General features: G+C 40.1%; 1 protein-coding gene and 1 non-coding gene across 3 annotated transcripts; both read left to right on the forward strand.

Annotated features, from left to right (window-relative positions):
* Positions 1 to 3,151: 3,151 nt before the first annotated feature.
* NFKBIZ (NFKB inhibitor zeta) lies at positions 3,152 to 13,339 on the forward strand. Of its 2 annotated transcripts, XM_001363505.5 has the most exons (12): positions 3,152 to 3,792; positions 5,792 to 5,931; positions 6,547 to 6,577; positions 6,684 to 6,790; positions 6,890 to 7,686; positions 8,251 to 8,356; positions 9,259 to 9,405; positions 9,624 to 9,687; positions 10,335 to 10,504; positions 11,046 to 11,156; positions 11,291 to 11,458; positions 12,011 to 13,339. In XM_001363505.5, the coding sequence occupies exons 1-12, from the start codon at positions 3,489 to 3,491 to the stop codon at positions 12,062 to 12,064; spliced, it is 2,199 nt and encodes a 732-aa protein (XP_001363542.2). In that variant the 5' UTR covers positions 3,152 to 3,488; the 3' UTR covers positions 12,065 to 13,339. The 2 variants fall into 2 exon arrangements, with proteins under 2 accessions (XP_001363542.2, XP_056649395.1); XM_056793417.1 differs by lacking the exon at positions 12,011 to 13,339 and having other exon boundaries at positions 3,240 to 3,792; positions 11,291 to 11,557.
* On the forward strand, positions 5,514 to 5,648 carry LOC130454195 (small nucleolar RNA SNORA2/SNORA34 family). Its single transcript, XR_008911868.1, has one exon. It is a non-coding gene; the product is annotated as a small nucleolar RNA SNORA2/SNORA34 family (small nucleolar RNA).
* Positions 13,340 to 24,218: the final 10,879 nt, after the last annotated feature.

The following is a 24,218-nucleotide window of genomic DNA, read 5'->3' on the forward strand; positions in this document are numbered from 1 at the left end:
AATGAGGGTATTTCTAGCTCCAAGTTGTACAGCATGGGGCTTTTCTCACAATAATTTTGAGAAATTTATGGTGCAAGGATTCCTCCACCCCCCCCCCCCCCATTTTATAGATAAAGAAATTGAGTTAGGTGAAATGATTTCTTCATGCCTAATACTAATAATAAGCTCATGTCAAAACTAGGACTCAAACCTAGAAATACCTGATTTCAAGTATAGTACTTTTTTCTGGATGCTTCATAGGTTACAAATCATTGCTGTCACTTTATCATTATTCACAGACTTTTTTGATCTCTTGAAGCCTGGCTACTGACCCACCCCTCTATTGAAGCTGCTCTCAGTCACCTCCTAATGGCTAATATGATGGCCTCAGTTTCCCAATCAACATTTTTCCTCCCTCTTTCCTTTCCTTTCTCTTCTTTCCTTGCTTCCTTTTTTGTTTCCTTGCTTCCTTGCTTCCTTGCTTCCTTGCTTCCTTGCTTCCTTGCTTCCTTGCTTGCTTGCTTGCTTCCTTGCTTCCTTGCTTGCTTGCTTGCTTGCTTCCTTCCTTCCTTCCTTCCTTCCTTCCTTCCTTCCTTCCTTCCTTCCTTCCTTCCTTCCTTCCTTCCTTCCTTTTCTAAAGTAAACAAAGATCCCATAAAGCTTAATCTGGGGCTCATGAACTTGTTTTAAAAAATATTTTGCTATTTCAATATAATAAGTTTTTTAATAATAATCTTATCCATTTTATTGTATATAAATGTAATCCAAGTCCCAAAGCCCATTTATAAGGGACCCTCCCCTCACTTGTGAAATTCAGTGCCCTGCACCTGCATAAAGGGTGGGGTAGAAGTAGGAGTTGACATTGTCTATCTTCTTTCCTGAAGCTGGAAGTCAGAAGTTCTTGAAGCAACTGTTAAGCCTGAAGAGAATCAAGAAGAAACTGAAGGGACTCTGCTCTCTCCCACTCTTACCACTTATATATTCACCTTCTCAAACAGGTGGGAGATACTGATTTCCATCAGAGAAGAGAGTCCCATACTAATAGACTTTGGGACTTGGTTTATGCATTTAGAAACATTCTGAGAAGGGTTAAAAAGGCTTCAGCAGAATGCCAAAGGGGTCTCTCTCTCTCTCTCTCTCTCTCTCTCTCTCTCTCTCTCTCTCTCTCTCTCTCTCTCTCTCTCTCTCTCTCTTTCTCTCTCTCTCTCTCTCTTCTCTTTGTGCAACTCCTTTCTACCCGTTCCCCCGCCCCCCAATTTACATGAATTTGTAAAATGCTTAGCACAGTGTCTGGCACATTGTAGGTACCATATAGATGCCCTTCCCTTCATCTGGTTAATTGTTAAATTCTGTTGATTCTGTTTCAACATCTTTCATTTTTCTCTCATTTACTCAAATTACCTGTCTCCCTAGGGCAGTAATGATGAACCTATGGCACAGGTGCCAAAGATGGCACACAGAGTACTAGCTGTGGGCACATCCCCTCCCCAATTCTTTACTAGAAAGGCAGAGGGACTTGGGGAGCTGCTCTCCTTCCCCTTTCCAAGGTGTCTGACAACATTTTTTCACATTCCCTGCGCAACAGCCAGTGAGAGCTCACAGTGGGTAAGGTGGGCAGCTCACAAGCAGCAGACCTGGAGGAAGCAGAGCACTAGTGCCACTCCTCTCCCCCCTCTCTATACTCCCTGAGGACATTCCTTACTTCACCCACCCCTCTGCTCAGCAGCCCAATGGGAGTGCCTCCTCCCTCCCCTGTGTGGGATAAGGGTGGTGGCTGGGAGTGCCCAGTATGTGGGGGGGAGGGGTATGGCAGTCCTCTAAAAAATTCACCATCACTGACTTAGGGTATTGCCTCTGGTTTCCACTATTGTAGGGGACATTGTGACCATGTACTCCTCCCCGACCAAAAAAAAAGTATCAGGGGCTCCTCATTCCTTTTAAGATCAAAGACAAACTTTTTATTCTGCAGGTCTTTTATGGTCCAGCATCAAACTGCCCTTATCTTGAATTACTGTTCCCTTTAATCACTGTATATCAGAGCCAGTTTATACTGGTCTTCATCTCATTCAGTCCTTTTTTTCCTCCATACATTCCTGCAGGCTATTTCGCAAGCCCCAGCTTCACCACCTAGTGCAGACATTTTTTTCTCTTCTTTTAATTGTGGCCCAGTTCTGGGGGCATTTTCTCCATGACAGTATTTGCCGGTCCCTGGGGGACATCTCCCTTGTCATAGTCATAATTGACCTCTACAGAATGGACTTGTGTCTTAATAGATTGTAAACTCCTCAAAAGTAGGGCCATTGTTAATGCCAGTCAATCAGTTGAACAAAAAAGGCATTTATTAAGCTTGTACTAGGCACTAGGCATGAGGGCTAAGAGTTAGAGTCCAAAGAAGGTTAAAAAAAAACAGTCCCTGTGGGGGTGCCCCCCCCCCACTTGCATTCTAATGGAGGAGTCGGCAAGTAAATGATTAGGTAAATACTAGATTTATTGAGCTGATAACATCAGAAAGGAACGCTCAAACCCAGGGCTGGGTTAAGGGGTAGGGCGTCGTGAAGGTAAACTCAAATGAGAAAGGTTCTAGCGCGTGGGGGAGCCTGGGAAAATGAGTCTTGTTGAAGGTGTATTTGAGCTGAGATTTGAGGGAAATCAGTAAAACCAAGAGGTAGGGATGAGAGGGAGAAAGAACCACCCGGGCCTGGGTTTCAGGAGTGCCCTGCATACAGTAGGCGCTTAATGAAAGTTAAACGCAAAGAATGAGCAGTTCTGGCCCGCCTGGCAGAAGGCAGGGTCAAACTCTCGCCCCTGCTCCAGGGTCACGGTGAGGCAAAGCAGGCTACTTCGTGAACTTCCCTTCACTCTACTGGGCTGCCAAGGCAGAAAGAGAGATTGGGTTGCCTGGCTCTCACCCCTCCCTTCTGTAAACTGCCTTTCCCAAACCTTTAGAAGTTCGTGCCAGTTTGGGGACGGGGGAGGGGGGGGTTCTAAGAAAAGGTGGGAAAGGAATAGGAAGGGGGAATGGTGGCACGGGCAGGTCTACCGGAGGCAGGTGGAGGTCAAAACCAAGGTCGGTTTGGAGCTGGAACCCAACCCAGGCCAGGCGGAGCCGGGTTGGGTGGGTCCCGATGGGGCGGAGGAAGGGAGGGATGAGGGCGGAGGGGAACATTGCCTCATCCTGTACATTTTACTGGAAATCTGCTGTGCATCCGGAGGAGGAGTCGCCGGGCTGTATCCCCTCTGCCGTCCAATGAGCTGATTCGTCCTGGAGAACCTGGCGGCCCGTCGCCTACTTCCCTTCCCCCTCCCGCCTATAATTCGCGGGAGTTTTCGGCCGCGCCTAGCAGAGCTAGTCCTAAGTGCGTCCCTGCCACGTTGTCGCGGCTCCTGCGATTGTTCAGAGCAGCCCGAGTTCGTGTCTGCAGTTCCACTGGTGCGGGGGTGGGGGCAGTACGTGGGAGGGGGGCGAATTGGGGGACACACCGGGAGCGACGCGTGGTCTGCCCGCAAGCATGATCGTGGACAAACTGCAGGAGGACAGCCGCGGCGGGGAAGGGCTGCTGGACGGCGCGGCTGGCGAGGGCGGCCTAATGACCAGCCCCCTCAACCTGGCCTATTTCTACGGGGGGTCGCCCCCGGCTGCGGCCTTGGGGGCGAGCGAAGCCTGCTTCTCGTCATCCGGGCACTCCACGCCCGGCTCCCCGGGATCTGACTCCTCCGACTTTTCTTCTTCTTCCTCGGTCTCCACGGCCTCCTCCTGCAGCGCAGTCGGAGAGTCCCGGGCCCGAGGGGGCCCCCGCGCGGACCGTGTGCCAGGTAGTCCCCAGCGCCCAGGGCCTTGGAATGAGGCTCCCTCCCTGCAGGGAGTTTGCGAAGTTGGGGGGCTTGAGAGTCGGAGGTAGAGGAGGGGGGTGGGAGAGGATGTATACTTGGCAAGAACTTGAATAGTTTCACCTTATTAACTTGGGGGAAACAGCCCCGAAGCGGGGAAGTGACTAACCAAATTAAACAGGGATCAGAGTTATCATTTTCGATTTTTTTGGATGTTTCGATGAGAGCAGAAGAGAGAAGAAATTTTAATGGAATGATTTGTGCCTCCAAGGTCTTGTGTTTTTCTAAATTGCCATAAAAGCGAAGTACAAAGTTAGAAAAAACTACAAAGTACAAAATAATAACAATACATTTATGATGCAATTAAGACAAATTTGGAGTATCATTCTAGTTTTTGAAGAATTATGTTCTGGTACAGTTAAATTAATGATGTTTGCCAAGTTACTTAGCAATCGATTGATATACAGAGATATTTAAAGTTTGTTTCTTTTAAATGTGAATTTATAACTAGCATATGTCTTCAAACCGCAGCCCCATAATAAACTCGGTCACCTTTTTGTTTTCTTAGTGAAAAGGGGATTTTATTTTTGGGGATGTGGGGGTCGGGAAGAGATGGCAATTGTATCTTTCAGGAGGATTAAAGATGCCCTATCAGCCTTAATGTTTGTAATCCTTTAAAATTTTTCTAGTCAGTATCTTGCCCCCTACCCCAATTAAAATTTTTGTTTGGCTTCTTTTTATCATTTGTCTGAAAGGGCCAAGTTTTCCACTTGGAAGTCTTGTTTTTTTAGGCCCCTCAGTTGACTTTTGTTTTAATAAATTGTGGTTACTCAGTGCCTGTCAACTGGTAGGAGTTAGATCATGAGAGAATATAGGAAATTAGTGCTCTTGTTTTACAGTTGAGGAAACTGAGATCCACTGTGGAAAGTTGGAAAATTGGGATGGCTTCAAATCCAGTTTCATTATTCAACTAGTGCTATTAATAGGCTTTCACAGGATCTTTGGGTTATGGAATTTAGGGTCTTTTTCTTGGCAATGTCTGTCAGGCTGTTTTGTTAGTTTCCTTTTTCACTTAAAATAGTGTTTTAAAACAAATTTTTTCCTTTCCTTCCAATTTTGGTTACTGCCATGGCTTGGTGTTCTTCCCTAAAACTTCCTTCATATTAGATTTTGTGTGTAACCTGGCATTTCAAAGCCTAACAAAGCAGTTCTTTTCTGTCCTTTCTCCCTTTCCCATCAAATGCCTAAAATGTTCCACTTCCTGACTTTTTCATTGTTTATTTAATGAATAACTCATCTAAGAGGTTATGACACAAGTGGGTCATAATTTTCTAACACTGGCAAGTTTTGACTCTAGTTCTAAAACAACTTATTTCCTTTTTACTAGAAGACCCAACAGATGGTTCTGAAAATCTTTTTAGTAGGGGAAATCCTCGAGTGTTAAAAAAAATTAGTGCATAAATCCAAGGTTTTTATAAGTTGAATTCACAGGAAGAAATTTTTGCTTGTCTTGTAGGGTGGAAAGGCCAGACTTTTTAATCTATATATACGTTCATTTTTCTTTGTAAGAACTCTGTTTGATAACTGTCATTGTCCTCATTTTATGAATGAGGAAACTTCTGCTTAGGAGAAGTTCAGTGAATTTTCCCATGTTGTCTCTGAGACGTCAGGGAACTTTTTTCAGAGACTTGCTTAATGACATTAGGCAGGCCCTGAATCAAGGCCAATGGTTTGCTGTAGCTATTGGTTTCAAACAGGAGCCCAGAAGAATGTCTCCCCATGGTCTGTTGGCCATTCTAGATCCTCATGGGGAATGGCCAATTCAGTTGGAAGAGACAGTAAATGCTGAAAAAAGAAAAAAATGAATACTAGTAGGTCTTGATCTATTGGTTAGGAACCTTAGATAGTTGTGTTTAGGGAGATAATTTAGATGTGTTTTTTGAGTTGGATAAATTAAAATATAGTTTCTTTTTTTCATGAGCAGGCGAGCACCATATGGCTGGTGGAAGGCAACAGAGAGGACCCTTTCAAGGTGTTCGTGTGAGAAATTCTGTGAAGGAACTCTTGTTGCATATAAGAAGTAGTAAGCAGAAGTCTCCTGCTCCGCCTGTGGATGATTTGAAGGTGATGCCTGGGTGGTGGTTGTTTTTGACATAGATTCTGTGCTTGCATTGTGTTCCTCATTGGATTCACCCAGTAAGATGTTAGAGGGAATTTTCGCGGAAGACGAGACAGTGGTACTGGCATGAATGAAATGGCACTTAATTAGCAAAGTTTTAAATTGGAAATAAAAACAATTGAATCGTATTAATTTCATTTTCATTGAAGATGAGTGATGGGGAAATTGTTACAGAAGGAGGTTGAAGGGAAATATTAATGGAATTGATGTTTATACTTTCTGGCCCTGGGTTAATAATTTATACTGAGTGTATTTGAAGGAGCTTCCATCCAAGGGTCCCCTTTGGGTTGTGGAGATGATCCTTGCTTGTTGTAGGCCATGCTAAGGAAATGTAAGCTCTGCTTATCATAACTGGGAAGTAAAGGCTTCTGGAGCTTAAGTTCAGAGAGGCATATTTCCAGGTGGGCCCCAATATGATATATGTTTTGACCATAGAAACTCCTAAAAAGACCAAGTCGTGAATGGAGTTGCAATTTACATTGGTGCTGGAAAATGTCTATGCTAGTATTTCTTAAAATTTTGGACAAAAGAAGTTTATGTGTTTTTCTTTCTCCTTGTAGGCACAAAGTGTGACTACAGAGCAGTTTCCCGGTAAGAGATTTTTGTCATATGGTCTAGAAAGGTCTTTAGAGCAAAAGAATTTAACTACAAAGAAAAAATTTTAAAAGACTTATTTAGAAATTCTTTTTTTTGGCAGAATTAAAGACCATATTGACACATAGTGGGAAAAGGAAGGGAACTGAACCTATCTCCGATGGACCAGTTTGCAAAAGGCCAACTATATCATTGCAGACCCAGATTTTGGTAAGTATTTTGCATTTTCATCTGTGAGACGAGTTACTTATTAGCAGTATTCTTTGAGAAGGGAGCCCATTTCAGATATGGTAATTTTCTCTTTTCCAGACACCACCCCAAACTCCAACTCCTGTGGATAGCATGGAAGATGTTCATATTAATGAACCCAAACAGAACAACAATTCTGATCTGCTTCAGAACATTATGAACATTAAAAATGAATCCAGTCCTGTTTCCCTGAATACTGTCCAGTTTAGCTGGATGAGTCCAGTGGTTATCAATCAGAACTCACCTAGGGAGCAGTATCAGGATTTCCACAGAGGGCAGATTCTTACTCCACCACAGAAATACCAGCCATTCCCAGTCAGCAGTCCCCCACAAGTGATGGAGCAATCACAGATGTATCAGTTTTCTTCTCAGAGCCCAGATTTGCAACAGCCTTATAGCCACGTTTCAGTCCCAGAATGTAGTCCATATTCTGGCAAACCTCAGTCTTCTGCCTTTGAATCAAACTTATTTGATGGGCAAGACCTGCTGTTTTGCCCAACCCAAAGCTTTGCATCTCTTCTAAGTGGTCCTGGAGAACCCGAGAATATTGCTGTCCCCATTCAGACTTCACCTGGTGCTCAGCAGCAACAGCAGCAGCCACAAGCACAGCCAAATGCTCCTATCAACACCCAGAATTTTAACCTGGGGCCAAACAGTGTCTGTGATGTCCTGCGTGGGCAGGATCCAGGGGTAGCACCTTTGAATGTTTCCCTGCCACTCCGGAACACGACTGGAAATTCAATGAACACCACACAGTTAGGAAAGTCTTTCTTTCAGTGGCAGGTAGAGCAGGAAGAAAGCAAACTGGCCAACCTCTCCCAAGACCACTTTCTTTCCAAAGATGCAGATGGGGATACGTGAGTACAGCTTTTTAGTTTAAGCATGTAGTTTTGACAGTGGCTCTTTTTTGCTGTAGGAAACCCAGATCTCCTTAGAACATAAACAAGGCAATAGTTAGTCAACTGTCCCAATATGCTTAGTTTAAAGGCAAACTGCCACTGTAGAGATGGCTGTCCTTAAACATCACATGATTTACTTTAAAATAATTAAAATAGAGGTGTGTTCTGTGGATTATTGTACATTTTGGAAGGCCAGCACAAGCTTTGTCTAAGGGGGAGGGGGGGAGAGGAGAGAGAGAGAAAGAGAGTGGGGGAAGAGAGACAGGCAGACAGAGGAGAGAGAGAGAGAGAGAGAGAGAGAGAGAGAGAGAGAGAGAGAGAGAGAGAGAGAGAGAGAGAGAGAGAGAGAGAGAGAGAGAGAGAGAGGAAGGAAGGAAGGAAGGAAGGAAGGGAGTTCTTTAGTCTGTCTAGGTGTCCTAGCCTATTGGAGGCATTAGTAAAATATTAGTTGAGTTGGTCTCCATTACAAAAGAAAACCTAAACCATTCATTCTTTTCCTTTTTTCTTCCTCCTGTCCTCCAGGTTGCTTCACATTGCAGTTGCCCAGGGACGAAGGGCCCTGTCTTATGTTCTGGCTAGGAAGATGAGTGCTCTTCAGATGTTAGATATTAAAGAACACAATGGGCAGGTGAGATTCTTGTTTGAAATAGAGATTGTGTAACTTAGGTTCCTTCTTAGGTGAGGAGACCCTTGGGTTTATATGCAGAGCATGATCTGTGAGCAGTTTCCCTATGAGCCCAAGACCAAAAGAGGCTATTAGCTGAGGTTTTGAATAATTGCTGCTAACAGTAATCCTGAATTATTTGGCTAAAGAGTAGCTGTGGAGCAGTAAAACTAGCACTTCCTAGTCTTTAAACACATTGCTTCCTAATCAATAATTAAACACCTGCTGAATGAAAATAAAAAGCATTAATTTCTGCCCCCTAGGAGCTTGGTAGCAGAATTTTTGGGAGGTGAGAGGGTGAGGAAGGTCTCTTAGTTCTTTTCCTTTAAAAAAAAATTAAACGGGGGAAGCTGGGTAGCTCAGTGGATTGAGAACCAGTCCTAGAGACAGGAGGTCCTAGGTTCAAATCTGGCTTCAGCCACTTCCCAGCTGTGTGACCCTGGGCAAGTCACTTGACCCCCATTGCCTAGCCCTTACCACTCTTCTGCCTTGGAGCCAATACACAGTATTGACTCTAAGACTCTAAGAAGGTAAGGGTTTAAAAAAAAAAATTAAAAACAAACAAAAGAATTCCTAACCTCTACTTCTAAGGCAGAAGGAGAGGTAAGGGCTAGGCTTTTAGGCCTAAGGTCACAGAAGTAGGAAGTGTCAGATGCCAGATTTCAATTACTCCTGACTCCAGGCTGGCTCTTTATCCACTGAACCACCTTGTTTCCTCATCTTTTTTAAAAACAAAAACAAAAAAACTCGTGCCCTCGATCTTAAATTTTTGTAGAGGCCTCTTTATTTCAAACCATATTTCCTGTTAAACTAATTGCATGAGAAAAACAAACATTGACTTTCCTTTCCTCTCTGAATGACCACAGAGTGCCTTCCAGGTAGCAGTGGCTGCCAATCAACACCTCATTGTGCAAGATCTGGTGAACTTGGGGGCGCAGGTGAACACCACGGACTGCTGGGGAAGAACTCCTCTACATGTCTGTGCTGAAAAGGGCCACTCACAAGTCCTTCAGGTAAGGAGACTCTTTGACTGGATGAAGCACTTCCTCCCTGAAGGGTAGAAGTGTAAGCACTTGGGGAGACCTTTTGATTTGACTAGACTTGGTCGTTTGGTGGACCCAGCGAGCTAGCTTGAGCTGTTCAGCACCCACTTATACTTTTTTTTCACCTTTCAGATTCTACTCGGTCTAAGGAAGCCAGTTATTAAATGCTTATTTTGTTTATTTTGCAGGCAATTCAGAAGGGTGCCATCTGTAGCAATCAGTTTATAGATCTGGAAGCAACCAACTATGATGGTGAGCGGTTAATTGCGAACTTACTTATTATCTGTCTTAGTCTTGAGTGGGTCTCAAGCGTATTAAATATTTTATAACTGAGGATGTGGGAAACTAAAAGCTAGGCTATCCTTTTTCTTAGCATGCCAGGTAAAATAACCACAACTGCAGTTTGTTAGGATTTAAATAAAAAGGCTTACTTAAAAAAATTAATAGAGATTTATGAAGAGGCAGAGCTTTGTAGAAAGAACTTTATAGGCCATCTGGTTGAACTTTCTCATTTTTCAGATGAAGAAAGTGTATATAAACAAGTTTGTAGATTCCTCCTCTGGAAAATGGCAGGGCTGGACTGCATGATTTAAAAAATATGTATATATTTTTTACCCTTACCTTCTGAATTAGACTCTACTAAGTATCGTTCCAAGGCAGAAGAGTGGCAAGGGCACGGCAGGCCGGGGTGAAGTGACTTGCCTGGACATTCTGAGTCCAGTTACCCTTTGTATTCCCTTAAAATCCATGGTTCTTTTGTTAACTACTGTACTGGGTCAGAAAAACAAACCACGGGCCCTTGAGAGTCTCTAAACTCGAGCGTTTGTGTAAGCGTCCTTTTGGCTGTGAAGTCGGATGAGTGAGTGGCTGCTTCAAGATTTTGTGATTTGTCACTTTAGGTCTGACTGCTCTCCACTGTGCTGTGGTGGCCCACAATGCTGTGGTTCATGAGCTCCAGAGGAACCAGCAGCATCACTCACCTGAAGTCCAAGAGCTACTTTTGAAGAACAAGAGTCTGGTTGACACAATCAAGTGCCTGATCCAGATGGGAGCCACTGTAGAAGCTAAGGTGAGTGCAGAGTAGAGGCAGGCAGCATGGGGAGTGGACAGGAACTGGGCCAAATCACTAGACCTCTGGGCCTCAGTTTCCTTGCCTGTAAAATAGAGGCAGGCAATTTGACTCGGTGAGCTTTACATTCTGTCCCTACTCCAATATCTATGATCTGACAGAGATAAAAAAAAGAAGGTGGTTAGTTACAGCATTCAAAACTTCATTTGTGAGTTCCTACAACCTGATGAAATGTTCCATCTAGATGTGTAACCACTGGGGAACTTGTAACATTTTTATTACCATTCTCTTCCTTTTCCCTTTCAAATTGCTTGGCTCTGAACATGACTGTTAGTTGAAAGGAAGAAAAAAAAATCCCACTTTCCCTTGAAATTGAGGTAGAAATTTAATCTCTCTTTGGCATCCACTAGGGAAGGTTCTATTTTTTTTTCCCCCATGAATGATTAGTAAAGTGTTGGGTTGTTGCTTTATGTTTATTTTTTTTTTAAATTGGCTCACGTTGCGTATGTATGTATGGTTTTCCCTTCTCCTCTTTGACCAGGATCGTAAAAGTGGCCGCACTGCTCTTCATTTGGCTGCCGAAGAAGCCAACCTAGAGCTGATTCGCTTCTTTTTGGAGCTGCCCAGTTGCCTGTCTTTTGTGAACGCGAAGGTACTTGTTTAAAGCTTCCTCAACAGAACTGGCAAGTGGGAACAAGCCTGACGTCAAAGGCTTAAAGCATTTGCTTCCGGGGTAAAGTCCCTCTTGCTGACGAGTGGGTGTTATTTCCTCTTTTCTTTGTCCAGGCTTATAATGGTAACACTGCCCTCCATGTGGCTGCCAGCCTGCAGTATCGAGTGACCCAGTTAGATGCCGTCCGTCTGCTGATGAGGAAGGGAGCTGATCCAAGTACTCGGAACCTGGAGAATGAACAGCCAGTTCATTTGGTTCCTGATGGCCCTGTTGGAGAACAGGTAACGGCAGAAAGAGGAGGGAATACATGGAAACCTTTAGTAAGCAATTCTGTGTGCTTGGCATAATGCTAAGGGCTGAGGATACAAAAAGAGGCAAAAGACAATCCCCTCCCTCGAGGAGTTTATCATTTATGGGGGAGACAACATGCAAACATATAATGTACAAAATAAGCTTTTTATCCGAGAAATTAGAATTAATTTAAAGAGGAAAGAATTTAGAGAGATTGGGATGGTGGGATTTTAGTTGGAGCTCAAAGGAAGCCTTGGAGGCTAGCAGTCCAAGTGGAGGGGGGAGAGTGCTCCAGCCAGAGAAAATATCTGGAGTGGAGAGACGAGGGTCTTGTTCATGCGTCAGCCAGGAGGAGAGAGTGCCATGACCTCCTAGTTTCTCTCAATTCCAAATTTATTATTTGAAAGGATAAAAAACAGGCTTGTCCAATGTCCTTATAATCTACAGATTGACCTGGTATATAGGAAGGAATGGCAGCCACTTCCTTGCGTTGCCTCCTGAAAGAGAAATCTAATGCTGTTTATTTATTTATTTATTTCCAGATAAGAAGGATCCTGAAGGGGAAGTCTGTTCAGCAGAGAGCACCGCCATATTAGCTCCATGGGATCTGAAAATCTGTAGTCAACACTCACTGTCAGTTAGGCAGTCCTAATGTATCTGTAAATAGACCATTTGTCTTGTAAATGGCAAATGTAAGTTGTTTCTGTGAAACAAAGATATTTAGTTCACTATTATATAGTGGGTTATGTTAAAAGAGAAAAATTTGTTAAAATTTAATTCCTCTTAACATATTGGAACTTTACATTCCCAGGTGGCTGGGATCTAAACATTTGGACTTATATTTTTTAGGGGTTAAATTGACTGGGTAGGAGAAGATTTTTTTTTTTTGATTTGTTAATAGGAGGCATTTATCCATTTGTGGTGCCACTTTCAAGTCACAATTTTGGGGGGAGGAATCAAAGAATTTAAAAGAAAAAATGAATCTGAAAATAACATTGTGGTTACATTTTGCCTAATGTGGCACTATGTCGTTAAGCATGTAACATGTACATAGGTGTTTAGCCTTATGAATAGATTAAACACAAGGATTATTGACATTTGCAGTGTATGTATTTGCGCTCTCTGTTTCAAAACTAGATTAGGTGTACACGAGGCATTAGACAAATGACTACAAATTTTAGGTTAGTCAAGATTTTTAGGATTATTAATTATCGCTGATGCAGATCTAAAGAAGCTTTTGTTTTTTAGCCACCCAGCAAGTTTCTGTAGAGAAACTGAATGGAGAAATTGGCACATTTTGGAAGACAAAACTTTATTTAGTACATTATGTTGATATTTTCTTTTCATTTTCTGAGTTTCTGATAATTCTTCTTGTAAGAATTACATGTTCTTGAGGATCTTCAGGATTTTTGGGCTATAGGAATAGCATAAAGTCAGCATGAAAGCAACGTTAGCCGCCCAGATTTTTTTCTCTCCTTAAAAAGTGTACTAATGATGATGTATAGTCATTTTATATTTATTGTATAGTGAAAAAATGCTCTATTTTATTTTTTAGTTCTCACAATGATGTTAATATACGATGTTAACACTGCCTGATTGCCAGGGTACTCAATTTAACTTGTACAGCTATGATTGCACACTAATTCCTTTTAAAAAAAAGACAAATTTTCATAAATGATGGGACAGATCTTTGTGACTAACTTAAATTTCTTTAAAAAAAGATAGCTTTTGGTTTGATCACATTGTTTGACCAAGTATGTCTTGTGGACAAAAGTTGTAAACATTTGGCATCGATGAATGTGGTTATGATGTATACAGTTGTTTACTTTGAATAACTTTGTATCAATTTAAATAAAAGTTTAATTCAGTAACGCTACTGTTTTAAAAATGTTTTCTTCTTCCTTTGGAGCCATTAAAATCTTGGAGGGATGGCAAAAATTGCTGCTAGATCAGTTACTGACATTGTTGAAGAAAATAAAACATATTATGTCCACCTCAGGCCTGTGAGTTGCTGAATAACATTATGCCAAATAGTTATCCTCTAGGAGGTTGCATGTTCATGCATCTTCAATCCAGCAAGATTTAAGACCTTAAGGGATCTTGGACCTTTTTAGATTTTGGGTTGGTTTGTAGCAAAAGGATGTTGAGAGTTAGGGATTGGGATAAGCATAGGGCAGATAGGACATGGTTGGATGTACATCCATCAGACCAAGGGGAAAGGACCAACTAGAGGCAGCATAGCATAGTGGATAAAGAGCTGGCTTTGAAACCAGGAAGACCAGCATTCAAATCCTGTCTCTGACATGCTAACCTGGAGCCAGTCACAACCTTCAGTGCTCTGAGGCACCTATATAAGATTAAGTTGAAGAGAGGCTGACTTGCACGGACCGTGGGAATTTTTTACTTGAGCTCCTAACAATGAAATGAAGAGGTCCAGTCCTTATTCTTCAATGAAGCAGTAATCGCTTATTTCCATGTTCATACTCATTACTATTAGTGAGAATTCACAATAGTTTTGGCAATGCTAATTTCTTAGTTTGGAAATCTATTATGAAGACATTGAAGTCTTGTGTATCTATGATCAATGTAGAAGACTAAAACCAGGAACTAAAATGTATCTGTCCAAGGAAAAGGAATATTCTAGAAATATTTCTGTGAATTGATGTGAACACAAAAAATAAAAATAAAAGTATTAGTAACTACCCTCAAGGGAATATGCATGCTTCATATTAAAAGAGAAATGTCATGGAGACAGTGATGATTAGATAAAATGTTGAAGGAGATACACGAGAACTGATATGTTGCAAATATATAGATTTCAATGAATATCATTCAATATATGTAATTGACTGAATTCTCTCAGTGGAAGAATTAGGATGGAAGCCAAGGTTTTTGAAATCCAAGTCAAAACTCTTTCCCCCCTTAAAATGCAACCCAATCTTTGTTTTGTAGAGAAAACGAGTTAAAGGAAAAAAACAAAAACAAGAACTGGAAGTAGAAAGAGTTGTGGAAATGGGAAAAAAAGTCAAAGGGATGTAGATGCTTTAAGTTCAATACTTTTTTATTCTTCCTTGTCTATTCCATTGATCTATTAAAAAACAACAACCCAGTACTGAATAATCTTGATGATTCCTACTTTGTAATATCTGTTGAATTCTAGAACCCCTACTCCCAATCTTCTCTCCTATCTTTTTAATTATTCTTTTGATATTCTAGATCTTTTGTGCCTTCAAATGAATTTTATTATTTTTGCGGTCCAGAGGATAGCTCTCTTCCCTCTGATAATCTGGTTGCTGTAACAAAATCTTTTTGGTTGCATTATTATTTTTTATCATATTTGCATGGTTCAGTCATGAATACTGAAAACATCTTCAATTAGTTGTTTTTTCTAATGCTTTGAATATTTTGCAATTCTATCTGTGTAAGTATTGAGTATGCTTTAGTAGATTGACTTCCATATGCTTTATGCATTTTGAGAATAGTTCAAATGAAATTTTCCTTTCTATTCCTTTCTGGATTTTGTAATTGCTTTATATAAATGCTGCTGATTTTGTCGATTCATTTAGAAACTTGCTACTTTGCTGAAGATAGTTTCTTTAATGATTTCTAAGGATCTAAGTAAACTTGTCACCTGCAAATAGGGACAGTTTTGTCTCCTCTTTACCTATCTTTATGCCTTTCATTTCCCCCCTCTTTCTTGCCATTGCTAGCATTTCTAGAATCATATCAAATAATAGTAGCAAGAGAAGCATTATAGCTTTACTTGATTTTTTGGGGGGGTGGGAGGTAGGTAGGCTTCTGTTTCCACAATGCATATCTTGCAAATGCACTGCAGAGAAATATGATAGCATTTCCTCATGTTCGTTTTTGGCTTTTAGATATATATTTTTTCATCTTAAAAGAGAGCCGTCTATACTTTCCAGGTCTTTTAGCATAAACAAATGACCTACTTGGTCAAAGGCTTTCTCTGTATCTCTTGATTGCTATAACAGCATGCAAGCCACCCTTCTGAAGAAATGTTTCTGGAAGAAGGAGCTTTTATATTTTACTGTAGTTATTGCTACCATGACACCACTTACAAAGTCATTGATATGTTGCTTTCTCCACATCTTTAGAGCATTTTGTCAGCCTCCAGAAGAATCCTTTGATAGGCACTTTCTGCAATTAGTACTGAACTTGTCAAGTAATATTACGCATAGTCTGGTTTCTACTGAAATGAGAGCTATGATCTTTCGTAGAACATCTCCCAATGAAATACTCTGAGGTTCTTTTTCCTCTTTTGAGACGGAAATTCCAGATACATCTAAGTCCATGTTATTAGGTGATTTGATTGGATTTTTATGGCTTTTAGGGTTGAGTTCCAGTAGTCTAATATATGGCTTTCCAAATTTTGTGCCTGATGCTCTGGCAAATCTAGGTATTTATTTCTGTGACAAAATCACTATTTTGGCATATATCTGAAAGTGAAGCAATGGGTAGACCAATCCGTTATTTTAAGATAGAATACTAAAAGTGTCATGGGCTGCAATGAGAGGCGTTGGATTTTCTGTCATGGTTGGTCTTCAAGTAGAACTGGAATGATCACTCATCAGGTATTTTAAACAAGATAGATTAAATGACCTTTCCGTTCCCCTAGAACTTTGAGCTTCTTTGTTACTGTGGTTCCTGTTTGAGGTAGTGATAAGATAAGGGAGAGAAAGGAAGAGAACTAGTTTCCCTTGGACTTTTCCTCAATAGCTCCTTTTCAAAAGCTTAAAGATGACATCCCTTTCTTAAAGCATTCAAATTGTCAAAAAAAGCCCCTCCTTGTTGAAACTCCTCCTTTGCATTCTCTGTTTTCATTTTCTCGTTTTCTTATGACCTTCTAGTATCACTTCCTGTGAGTGCTTCCAAGGCACTTTCCTTGGCCATCTTGTTTCCTTTTTTGTATATTCATTCTCTCAGTGATCTCATTCACTACTATAGCTCCAATGAGCAGTTCTATACAGATGATTTGGATCTCAGTCTTAATCTCTTTAACAGTGCTTCAATCCTACATTTCAAATTACTTCAAACCCACCACAATCAAAGTAGAAATAATAACTTTCCCTTCAAACAGGATTTCTTTCCCAACTTTTTCACTGTCAGTCTTTTAATCTAGAAGCTTTAGATCCATCTTTGCTCAACTCTTTTATTCATCTATTATACCCAATCTGCCCTGTGGTTTTTCCGCCACCATTAAAATATCTGTTGAATTCACTTTTTCTTTCAGGGTCTTGTGATTACTACTCTCATTTGGGAAAATTAGATGACTATATTGATCTCCTTGGTCCAGTCTTATGCCCTCCAGTTTATGTATTGTTGTTCAGTCGTGTCTGATTCTTCATGATCCCATTTGGAGTTTTCTTGGCAATGTCATAGAGGAATGATCCGGAGATTTTGAAGGACAAAGCCTGGAGGACATGCCGAGGTTTGCATCCACAGTGGGGGATGGTGGAGGAGGCTTGGAATCTTTGGGGAAGAGGAGATTCCAGGGGAAGAGAGTTGATCTCTCTCTTGCCTGAGAAAGCCATGGGTGACCGGCTGATCAGAGATTTCTCTCCTGAGCCATACAGAATCCCTCATTGAACCTAATTGTAAATCATGAAATCTCTCATACTTGTGAATATTAAAAATTTCCCCATCAGGGAATTCTTAATTGGAACAAATTCCCTCCTGAGAAACATTCCCCATTTTGATGTGAGAACTTGCTAGGATCAGAAATGGGAGGACCTCTACTCCACCCATACTTAAGACTGCTTTAGGGGAGAAAACTCCTTGCTAAACAATGAAAGTACTTGGACCCATGCTTATAATAAGGCAAGGAGTTCTTTGAGCCAGGCCTGTTTTTAGAATTGATACAATGGGATGCTAGGTACCTAAAAGGGTCGGGCAAGTTTTCTCTTGATGAGATTAGTTGACTCAGCTGTGTTTTCTCTTGTTCAGACTTTCTGAGGAGATTTGTCGACTTAGCAGGAATTTAGATGGGCAGTCCTTTGGAAAGCATCTACAGTGATTGGTAGATGTAGGGACTTAGGGGAGGTGACATGGGAGAAAAACCCCTATATAAGAAAAAGCAGAATCTCTTGAGGAGATATATATCCTTTTGGAGAAATCCTTTTGGAGAATCTCTGATGAGTACCGCTTGGGAAGAATCTCTTGAGAGAGGCTCTGGAGAAAGGAAGCTCTTGGAGGACAATCTCTAAGGAGGTCTCGCTGGAGCTCCTCTAAGGGGACTCTGTCCCTCTGGAGGCTCTGGAGAGAGGCCTTTTGGAACAGTCTCTGGCTGGAAGGCTCTCTGGTGAAGTCAGCTGAGATGGAGCTGGCCTGGTGTCACTAGAATCCTTGTTTAGGCAGACCTTGTGGTGAGTGTTAAAAGACTGACTGACTGATTCTCTCTTAAGACTCAGGTCTAGGCCATATTGGCTTGAGGCCCTTCATACTTATTCCTTTCTTACTCTCTCTCTCTTTCTTTGATTACTCATTGTATTGTTAATTAAAATCTCTATAAAACCCAATTGACTTGGGTATTTGAATAATTGGGAATATTTCCCTGGCGACTACCTTATATTTGATTTAAACCCAAGACACTGTAGTGAAACATATTTCTGTGGTCAAAATTTACTCACCCTCTCTTATATCTATCACAATTTATATCTTCCACCAGTTTAACTCACTACAGTTTAAGACCTCAACCAATTTAAATCTCACATAATCACCATCTCTCCCCAAAGACACCAAGAGTTGTGGTAAATCCTGAGGAGAAGAATAAGAACAGCATCACAAGACCTCACACAGCTCCTGTGACACCCTGGGTCTGGACATGGCTCTGCTGTGATAGACCAGGGGTCACCAAACCCTGAATCTCTCAGAGACCAGGCTGGCAAGCCTGAATCTCTCAACTTAGGAGGGAGGGAAAAAAAGGGATTTTAGACAGACAGGGACTTCCTTTATCCTCTTTCCTATAGACTCCAACCTGCAGACATCTTGTTTATCTCACCCCTAACCACCATTTGTTAGAATAGTGTCAGTTATCTTAAATTGACTTCCTTGTCATATTGAAGGGGAAGAGAGCTGATTTCTCTCTCTTTCCCCAAGGAAAAAGGTTCACCCATTAATCAGTTATTAGAGGGGAGTAAAGGCAGAGCTAGTGGAGAGACATATTTGAAGAAGACTGAATGGGGAATCCATCTCACCCTCCTTCTACTTTCTGGGATGGTCTACTCTTTCTCCATTATGCCCAAACCAACCCTATAATACAGCAAAGAAACTGGAGTGATTTGTCATTTCCTTCTTCAGTTCATTTTATAGATGAGGAAACTGAAACAAATAGAGTTAACTTTCCTAACAGAGGAAACAGTTGTTTCCTGAATGTCAATTACATATTTAAGCTGCCCCCCTTCTCCCCCCCATCGTAGATCTTTTTTGTGTATAGTTGCATATAATGTTCCCCTGGTTGTAAGAAAAGTGCTGCTCCCTACCAAAGAGAAGCATGGATGGCAGCAATATGGTTTTATCTTCTCCTCTTTCTTTGACGCTCATTGAATCACAGATATTTGTTAAACACTCCTACAGATCTAGAACTTCATTGTGAAAGAAAAAAATGACTTTATATTATTGATCATAAACCAAGTGATCACATATAATCCTTTAGATAACTAACTGCAATTATAAATTTTAGACCCAGTTATTATACTGTATATAAGCAATTAATTATAATAATATTATTAATATATAATAATAACAAATTAACCACAGTATTAAAAAGGATATAGTTTGGTATAATAGATTATTATATATTGAGAACTTCTGTTGGAGGAATAAAAACTTCAGGTCTGGGCAGTTATCTAGGGAAGCTGAAACCCATGGAGAAGGAGCTGGGTTGGGGGCCACTTGGGTACCTCAGTGGATTGAGAGCCAGGTCTAGAGATGGGAGGTCCTGGGTTCAAATCCAGCCTCAGACACTTCCCAGCTGTGTGACTCTGGGCAAGTCACTTAACCTCCATTGCCTAGCCCTTACCACTCTTCTGCCTTGGAGCTAATACCCAGTATTGATTCCAATACAGAAGGTAAGGGTTTTAAAAAAAAAAGAAAAAGAAGGAGCTGGGTCATTGGGAGTGGAGAAGGTACATCTGGCCTGCTGAGATCATATGGAAACAACCTTGGCTTGTCTACATGTTGTTAGGTCCTGTGAAGATTTAAGTCAGCTATTCTCTCCCCAGAGTAGTATGGCCAGGAATTCCAAAATGATCATAACACTTTTATAGTACACTTATGAAATGAAATATTTTAGATATTACTTTATTATTTTATCTATTTATTTAGGTATTATTAAATGCCATGGCATTAAGCATTATAGATAATATATATCTTATTTATTATTTTATATAAATATTTATTTAGCTATTATTAGACACCATGGCATCAGACACTTTAGATATTAGATATTATTTCATTTATTATTTATCTAAATATTTAAATATTATTAGATGTCATGATATAAAACATTTTAGATATTATTTTAGTTATTTTATCTAAATATTTTAGATATTATTTTCATTTTATTTGTTATTTTATCTGACTATTTATTTAGATATTATTAGATACCATGGCATCAAACATTTTAGATATTAGTATTATTTTATTTATTCTTTTATCTATCTATTTATTTAGATATTATTAGATACTTTTGCATCAAACATTTTAGCTATTATATAAACATTCGTTTAGATGTTATCAGATAGTATGCTATTAGAGACTTTAGATATTAGAAAATATTTTATTTGTTTTTTATCTATTTATTTAGATATTATTAGATACTGAGGTATCATACATTTCAGATAGTAGATATTATTTTATTTTTTTATCTCCTTATTTAGATATTATTAGATACCATTGCATCAAGCACTTTAGCTGTTAGGATTATTTTATTTATTATTTTATCTATTTATTTAGATATTATTAGATACCTCTGAATTGAGCATTTTAGCTATTATTTTCTATAAACATTTATTTAGATATTATCAGATACTATGGTATGAGAGACTTTAGATATTAGATGTTATTTTCTTTATTATTTTTTTGAAAATATTTTACCTAAAATTATTTAGATAGTAGGGATATTAGGTATTATTTTATCTGATTATTGTTATGTCCAGCATTTGATATTTTATGTTATTAAATGACATATTTAGATATTGTTAGGTGGTGTGATAGTCAGCACTCAAGATATTAGATATTTAGAAGCTAACATTTGAGACCTCCAGTAGACAAGATGTCAGGCAGCTCATTTACATACAATGCTGTCTCCCAGGAGTCACTTTTGAAACTGAGTCTGCGTGGGATGGAGCACTGGGCTTAGAGATAGGGACAGGCAGAAGCTGAAGATGCTGGGTGAGGTCTTCACGAGTTTCATGGGCCTCTATTTTGGGCCAAGCCTCCCTATAAAAAACTGTTAATAATTAGGTGTATGTCAGTGTATATACCCGTGATTCATAGAGAATATTCGCTTCACAAGGCTAAGTGCCTCTTTGTAAGATCAGAGTAAAAAATATCTTCTTTTTCATCTCGAAAATCTAGCAAAGACCATTTGTAAGAGGCCAGTTTGGGTAATTAAGAACGGATTTAGCCTACAGGATTGCCACTCCTTCTATTTTTCCTTTAAAGGTCATTTCTAATGACCGTGATTTTCTCTGTGTACTCTAAAAACGGCATTAGAAATGTTTGAAAAGTCAATGAAATTTTTGCTGGCACAAAAGACTCCATTTGTTCCTCCTTTTTTTTTTGGTTATCCAGTACACTTATAGGAGACACTAATATATGCTGATAAAGCAATGGATCAGGAGTCAGGGGATTTGGATTCTAGTTCTGGATTAGATACTGAACAAGAAGGAATAAGAGGGCAGCTAGGTGGCTCTGTGGATTGAGAACCAGGCCTAGATTGGAATCTGGAGGGCCTGGGTTCAAATCTGGCCTCAGACATTTTCTAGTTGTATGACTCTGGGAAAGTCACTTAACCCCATTGCCTAGCCCTTATTACTCTTCTGCCTTAGAATCAATACTTAAGACAGAAGTTAAAGGTTAAAAAAACAAACAAACCCAAGAAGCAGGTACAGAGAAAAGACCTCTGGCTCTGGAGTCAAGCCATTGGGTCAAAGTGTTGGTTCTATAGCTGTGCAACAGGCTGGCCATCTTGGCTGACCTTGAGGCAAACTTCATTGTAAATTTCCTCATTGTATAAAAAGGTTAGACTAGATGACCACCGAGGTCCCTTCCAGCTCTAGATCCATGATCCTGTGATTTATGTTCAAATCTTGGTTCTGCAACTTATTAAGCATGTGACCTTGGGTAAGCCACTAAATTCTATGGACTTCAGTTCCCTCATATATAAAATGAGGGGGATTTCAGGACAGGATTTCTGAATAATTTTAGATTACTTAATTTCTCTGAGCTTTTTGAAGCCTCAAATCTTGGCCTTAAGCAGCTTGCTATCTCTTAGGGAAGTTATTCTTAAGGAATCACAGACTCTTATTAAAAATTCTAATTTCTGAATATAATTCTCTCTACAATACAGCTGACAAGTAATCAACTTGTGGAATCTAGACATTCTCAGAGTGAGGTCTGGGGACTCCTGGGGTCTGGGGGTACTTTCAGGGCATTCTCAGGTCAAAAATATTTTCATAAAAATACTGATATATTAATTTTAATATGGTAAATGTTGATTGATCAAACACACAGAAAAAAAAAACAACAAACCCCAACCTCTTTGCAAAGTTCCTCAACAATTTAAAAAAATCCCTTTACTTTTCATCTTAGAATCAATACTGTGTATTGGTTCCAAGACAGAAGAGTGTTAAAGGTTAGACAATAAGGGTTAAGTGACTTGTCCAGGATCACAGGGCTGGGAAGTGTCTGAGGTCAGATTTGAACTCAGGATCTCCCGTCTCTAGGCCTGGCTCTCAAACCACTGAACCACCCAGTTGTCCCACTCCACAACAGTTTTTAAGAGTTTAAAGGGTTCTTGAACTTTTGACAAAGAATGCTACCCACCTCTGGAGAAAGAACTATTAGACTTGAAAAGACAGATCACAGCATACTATTTTTTCACATTAGTTCATTTTGGTGTTTTAGTTTTATGAGTATTCTCTTATAGTGATGACCAATATGGAAATATGTATTGCTTACCATCTTGGAAAAGTGAGAAGGAAAGGAAAGGAGGGAAACAATTTGAATCTTATAATTTTGAAAAACATATGTTGAAAATTGTTATTAAATATAATTGGGAAAATAAAATATCTTAAAAAATAAAAACAAACAATCAAAAAAGAGGGGTCCTGAGACCAAAAAGTTTGGGAACTTGTGGTGTTGTGGATTGAGCCTTGGATTCCCTGGGTTCAAATCCCATTTGAGACATTTATTAGTTATCTGGTCTTGGGTGAGTCCCTTTGCATCCTTGACCTACCTGTAAAGTGAGGAATGGACTTGATAACCTCTATGATCTCTTTTAGCTCTATGCTCTATCTATGATAAAGGGTGTCTATTACTGTCCAACGCAGCCCATTCCACGTTTTGGTGGAACAGCTCTTATTGTTAATGTGGAAGAAAAATTCTGGAGTTGTTGAATCTGTCAAAGATAATTTATTATACAAGCATTCTTGCTTGGAGAGCAATCTGAATGGGCAAAGTCTCTCAGCTAATTGGAATTCTCTCTCCCTCAAGCAAGTCCCACTTTTTAAAATATTATATTTATTTTTTAATTTTATAGCAATCCTTAAAACAAAAGGTTAAATCCTGCTGCAAAGTGAAACAAAAGAACCCAGTTTAAATTCAGTGAATTTTTAAATTTACTGAACAGAAGTGTAATGATGTTATTGCATATTCTTACTCTTGTAGAAAATAGCTTCTTGAAAACCAATCACTCATTCTTTAACTGTTCCAAAATTCCAGTCTGGTAAAAGGTGAACGAAGACACTTTTCATAATTGAATTAAATAAACACATTTCAGACTCTCTTCTTGGAATTGTCATCTCTTCAAGGAAGACTCATTAGGTCTTTGATTCAAGTGAATCCAAGGATTTCAGACTAGGGAAGGATCATAATATTATTTCTTAATATTTTATAATAAGAGTGGGGCCTTAGTATTATGTCTTAAGGGGAGTGGGGAGTCAGTTGGCCTTGGTCTCAGTAGTTTTGAATTTTTTTCCAACTGACTCTTCTTATCTCCCAGATCTTTTTTTTCCTCCTACAAGAATTGCATTCAGGAGGTGGAGTCAAGATGGCGGCCTAGAAGGAGCAGAAGTTCAGACCTCTGAATACCCTTCTTTACCAATCACAAACTGAATGCTCCTGACTGAAAATCAAACTTAACAACAAGACAGAGCCAAGAAAACCTCCTGCTGGACTTAATTCAAAAGGTACGCCCCCTTCCCCCCCCTCCCCCCGAAAAGCTAGAATCCGAGAACACTTGGGTTTAAGGGGAAGACAGAAGGAAGGTCCCAGGACCCATCCTTCCTCCCACCTAGAGCGCTGAGACTCCAGCGGCAGTAGGCACTTCTGGGTGGGCTAAGGTGCTGGTCTGGAGGGTGTAACTTGAGGGCAGGGCTGTACCAAGTTCAGAGCTTCCAACACAGATGGCGGGGAAGGAGCTAGAGAGGGAGCATAGACCTGGCAGCCTGGCCAGAGCTGTGGAGATCCTCCAAATTTGCTCTAGCTTTCCAGGAGGTTTTGAACTCA

The sequence above is a fragment of the Monodelphis domestica genome, chromosome 4 (genome assembly GCF_027887165.1).
Source record: "Monodelphis domestica isolate mMonDom1 chromosome 4, mMonDom1.pri, whole genome shotgun sequence".
NCBI classification, from domain to species: domain Eukaryota; kingdom Metazoa; phylum Chordata; class Mammalia; order Didelphimorphia; family Didelphidae; genus Monodelphis; species Monodelphis domestica.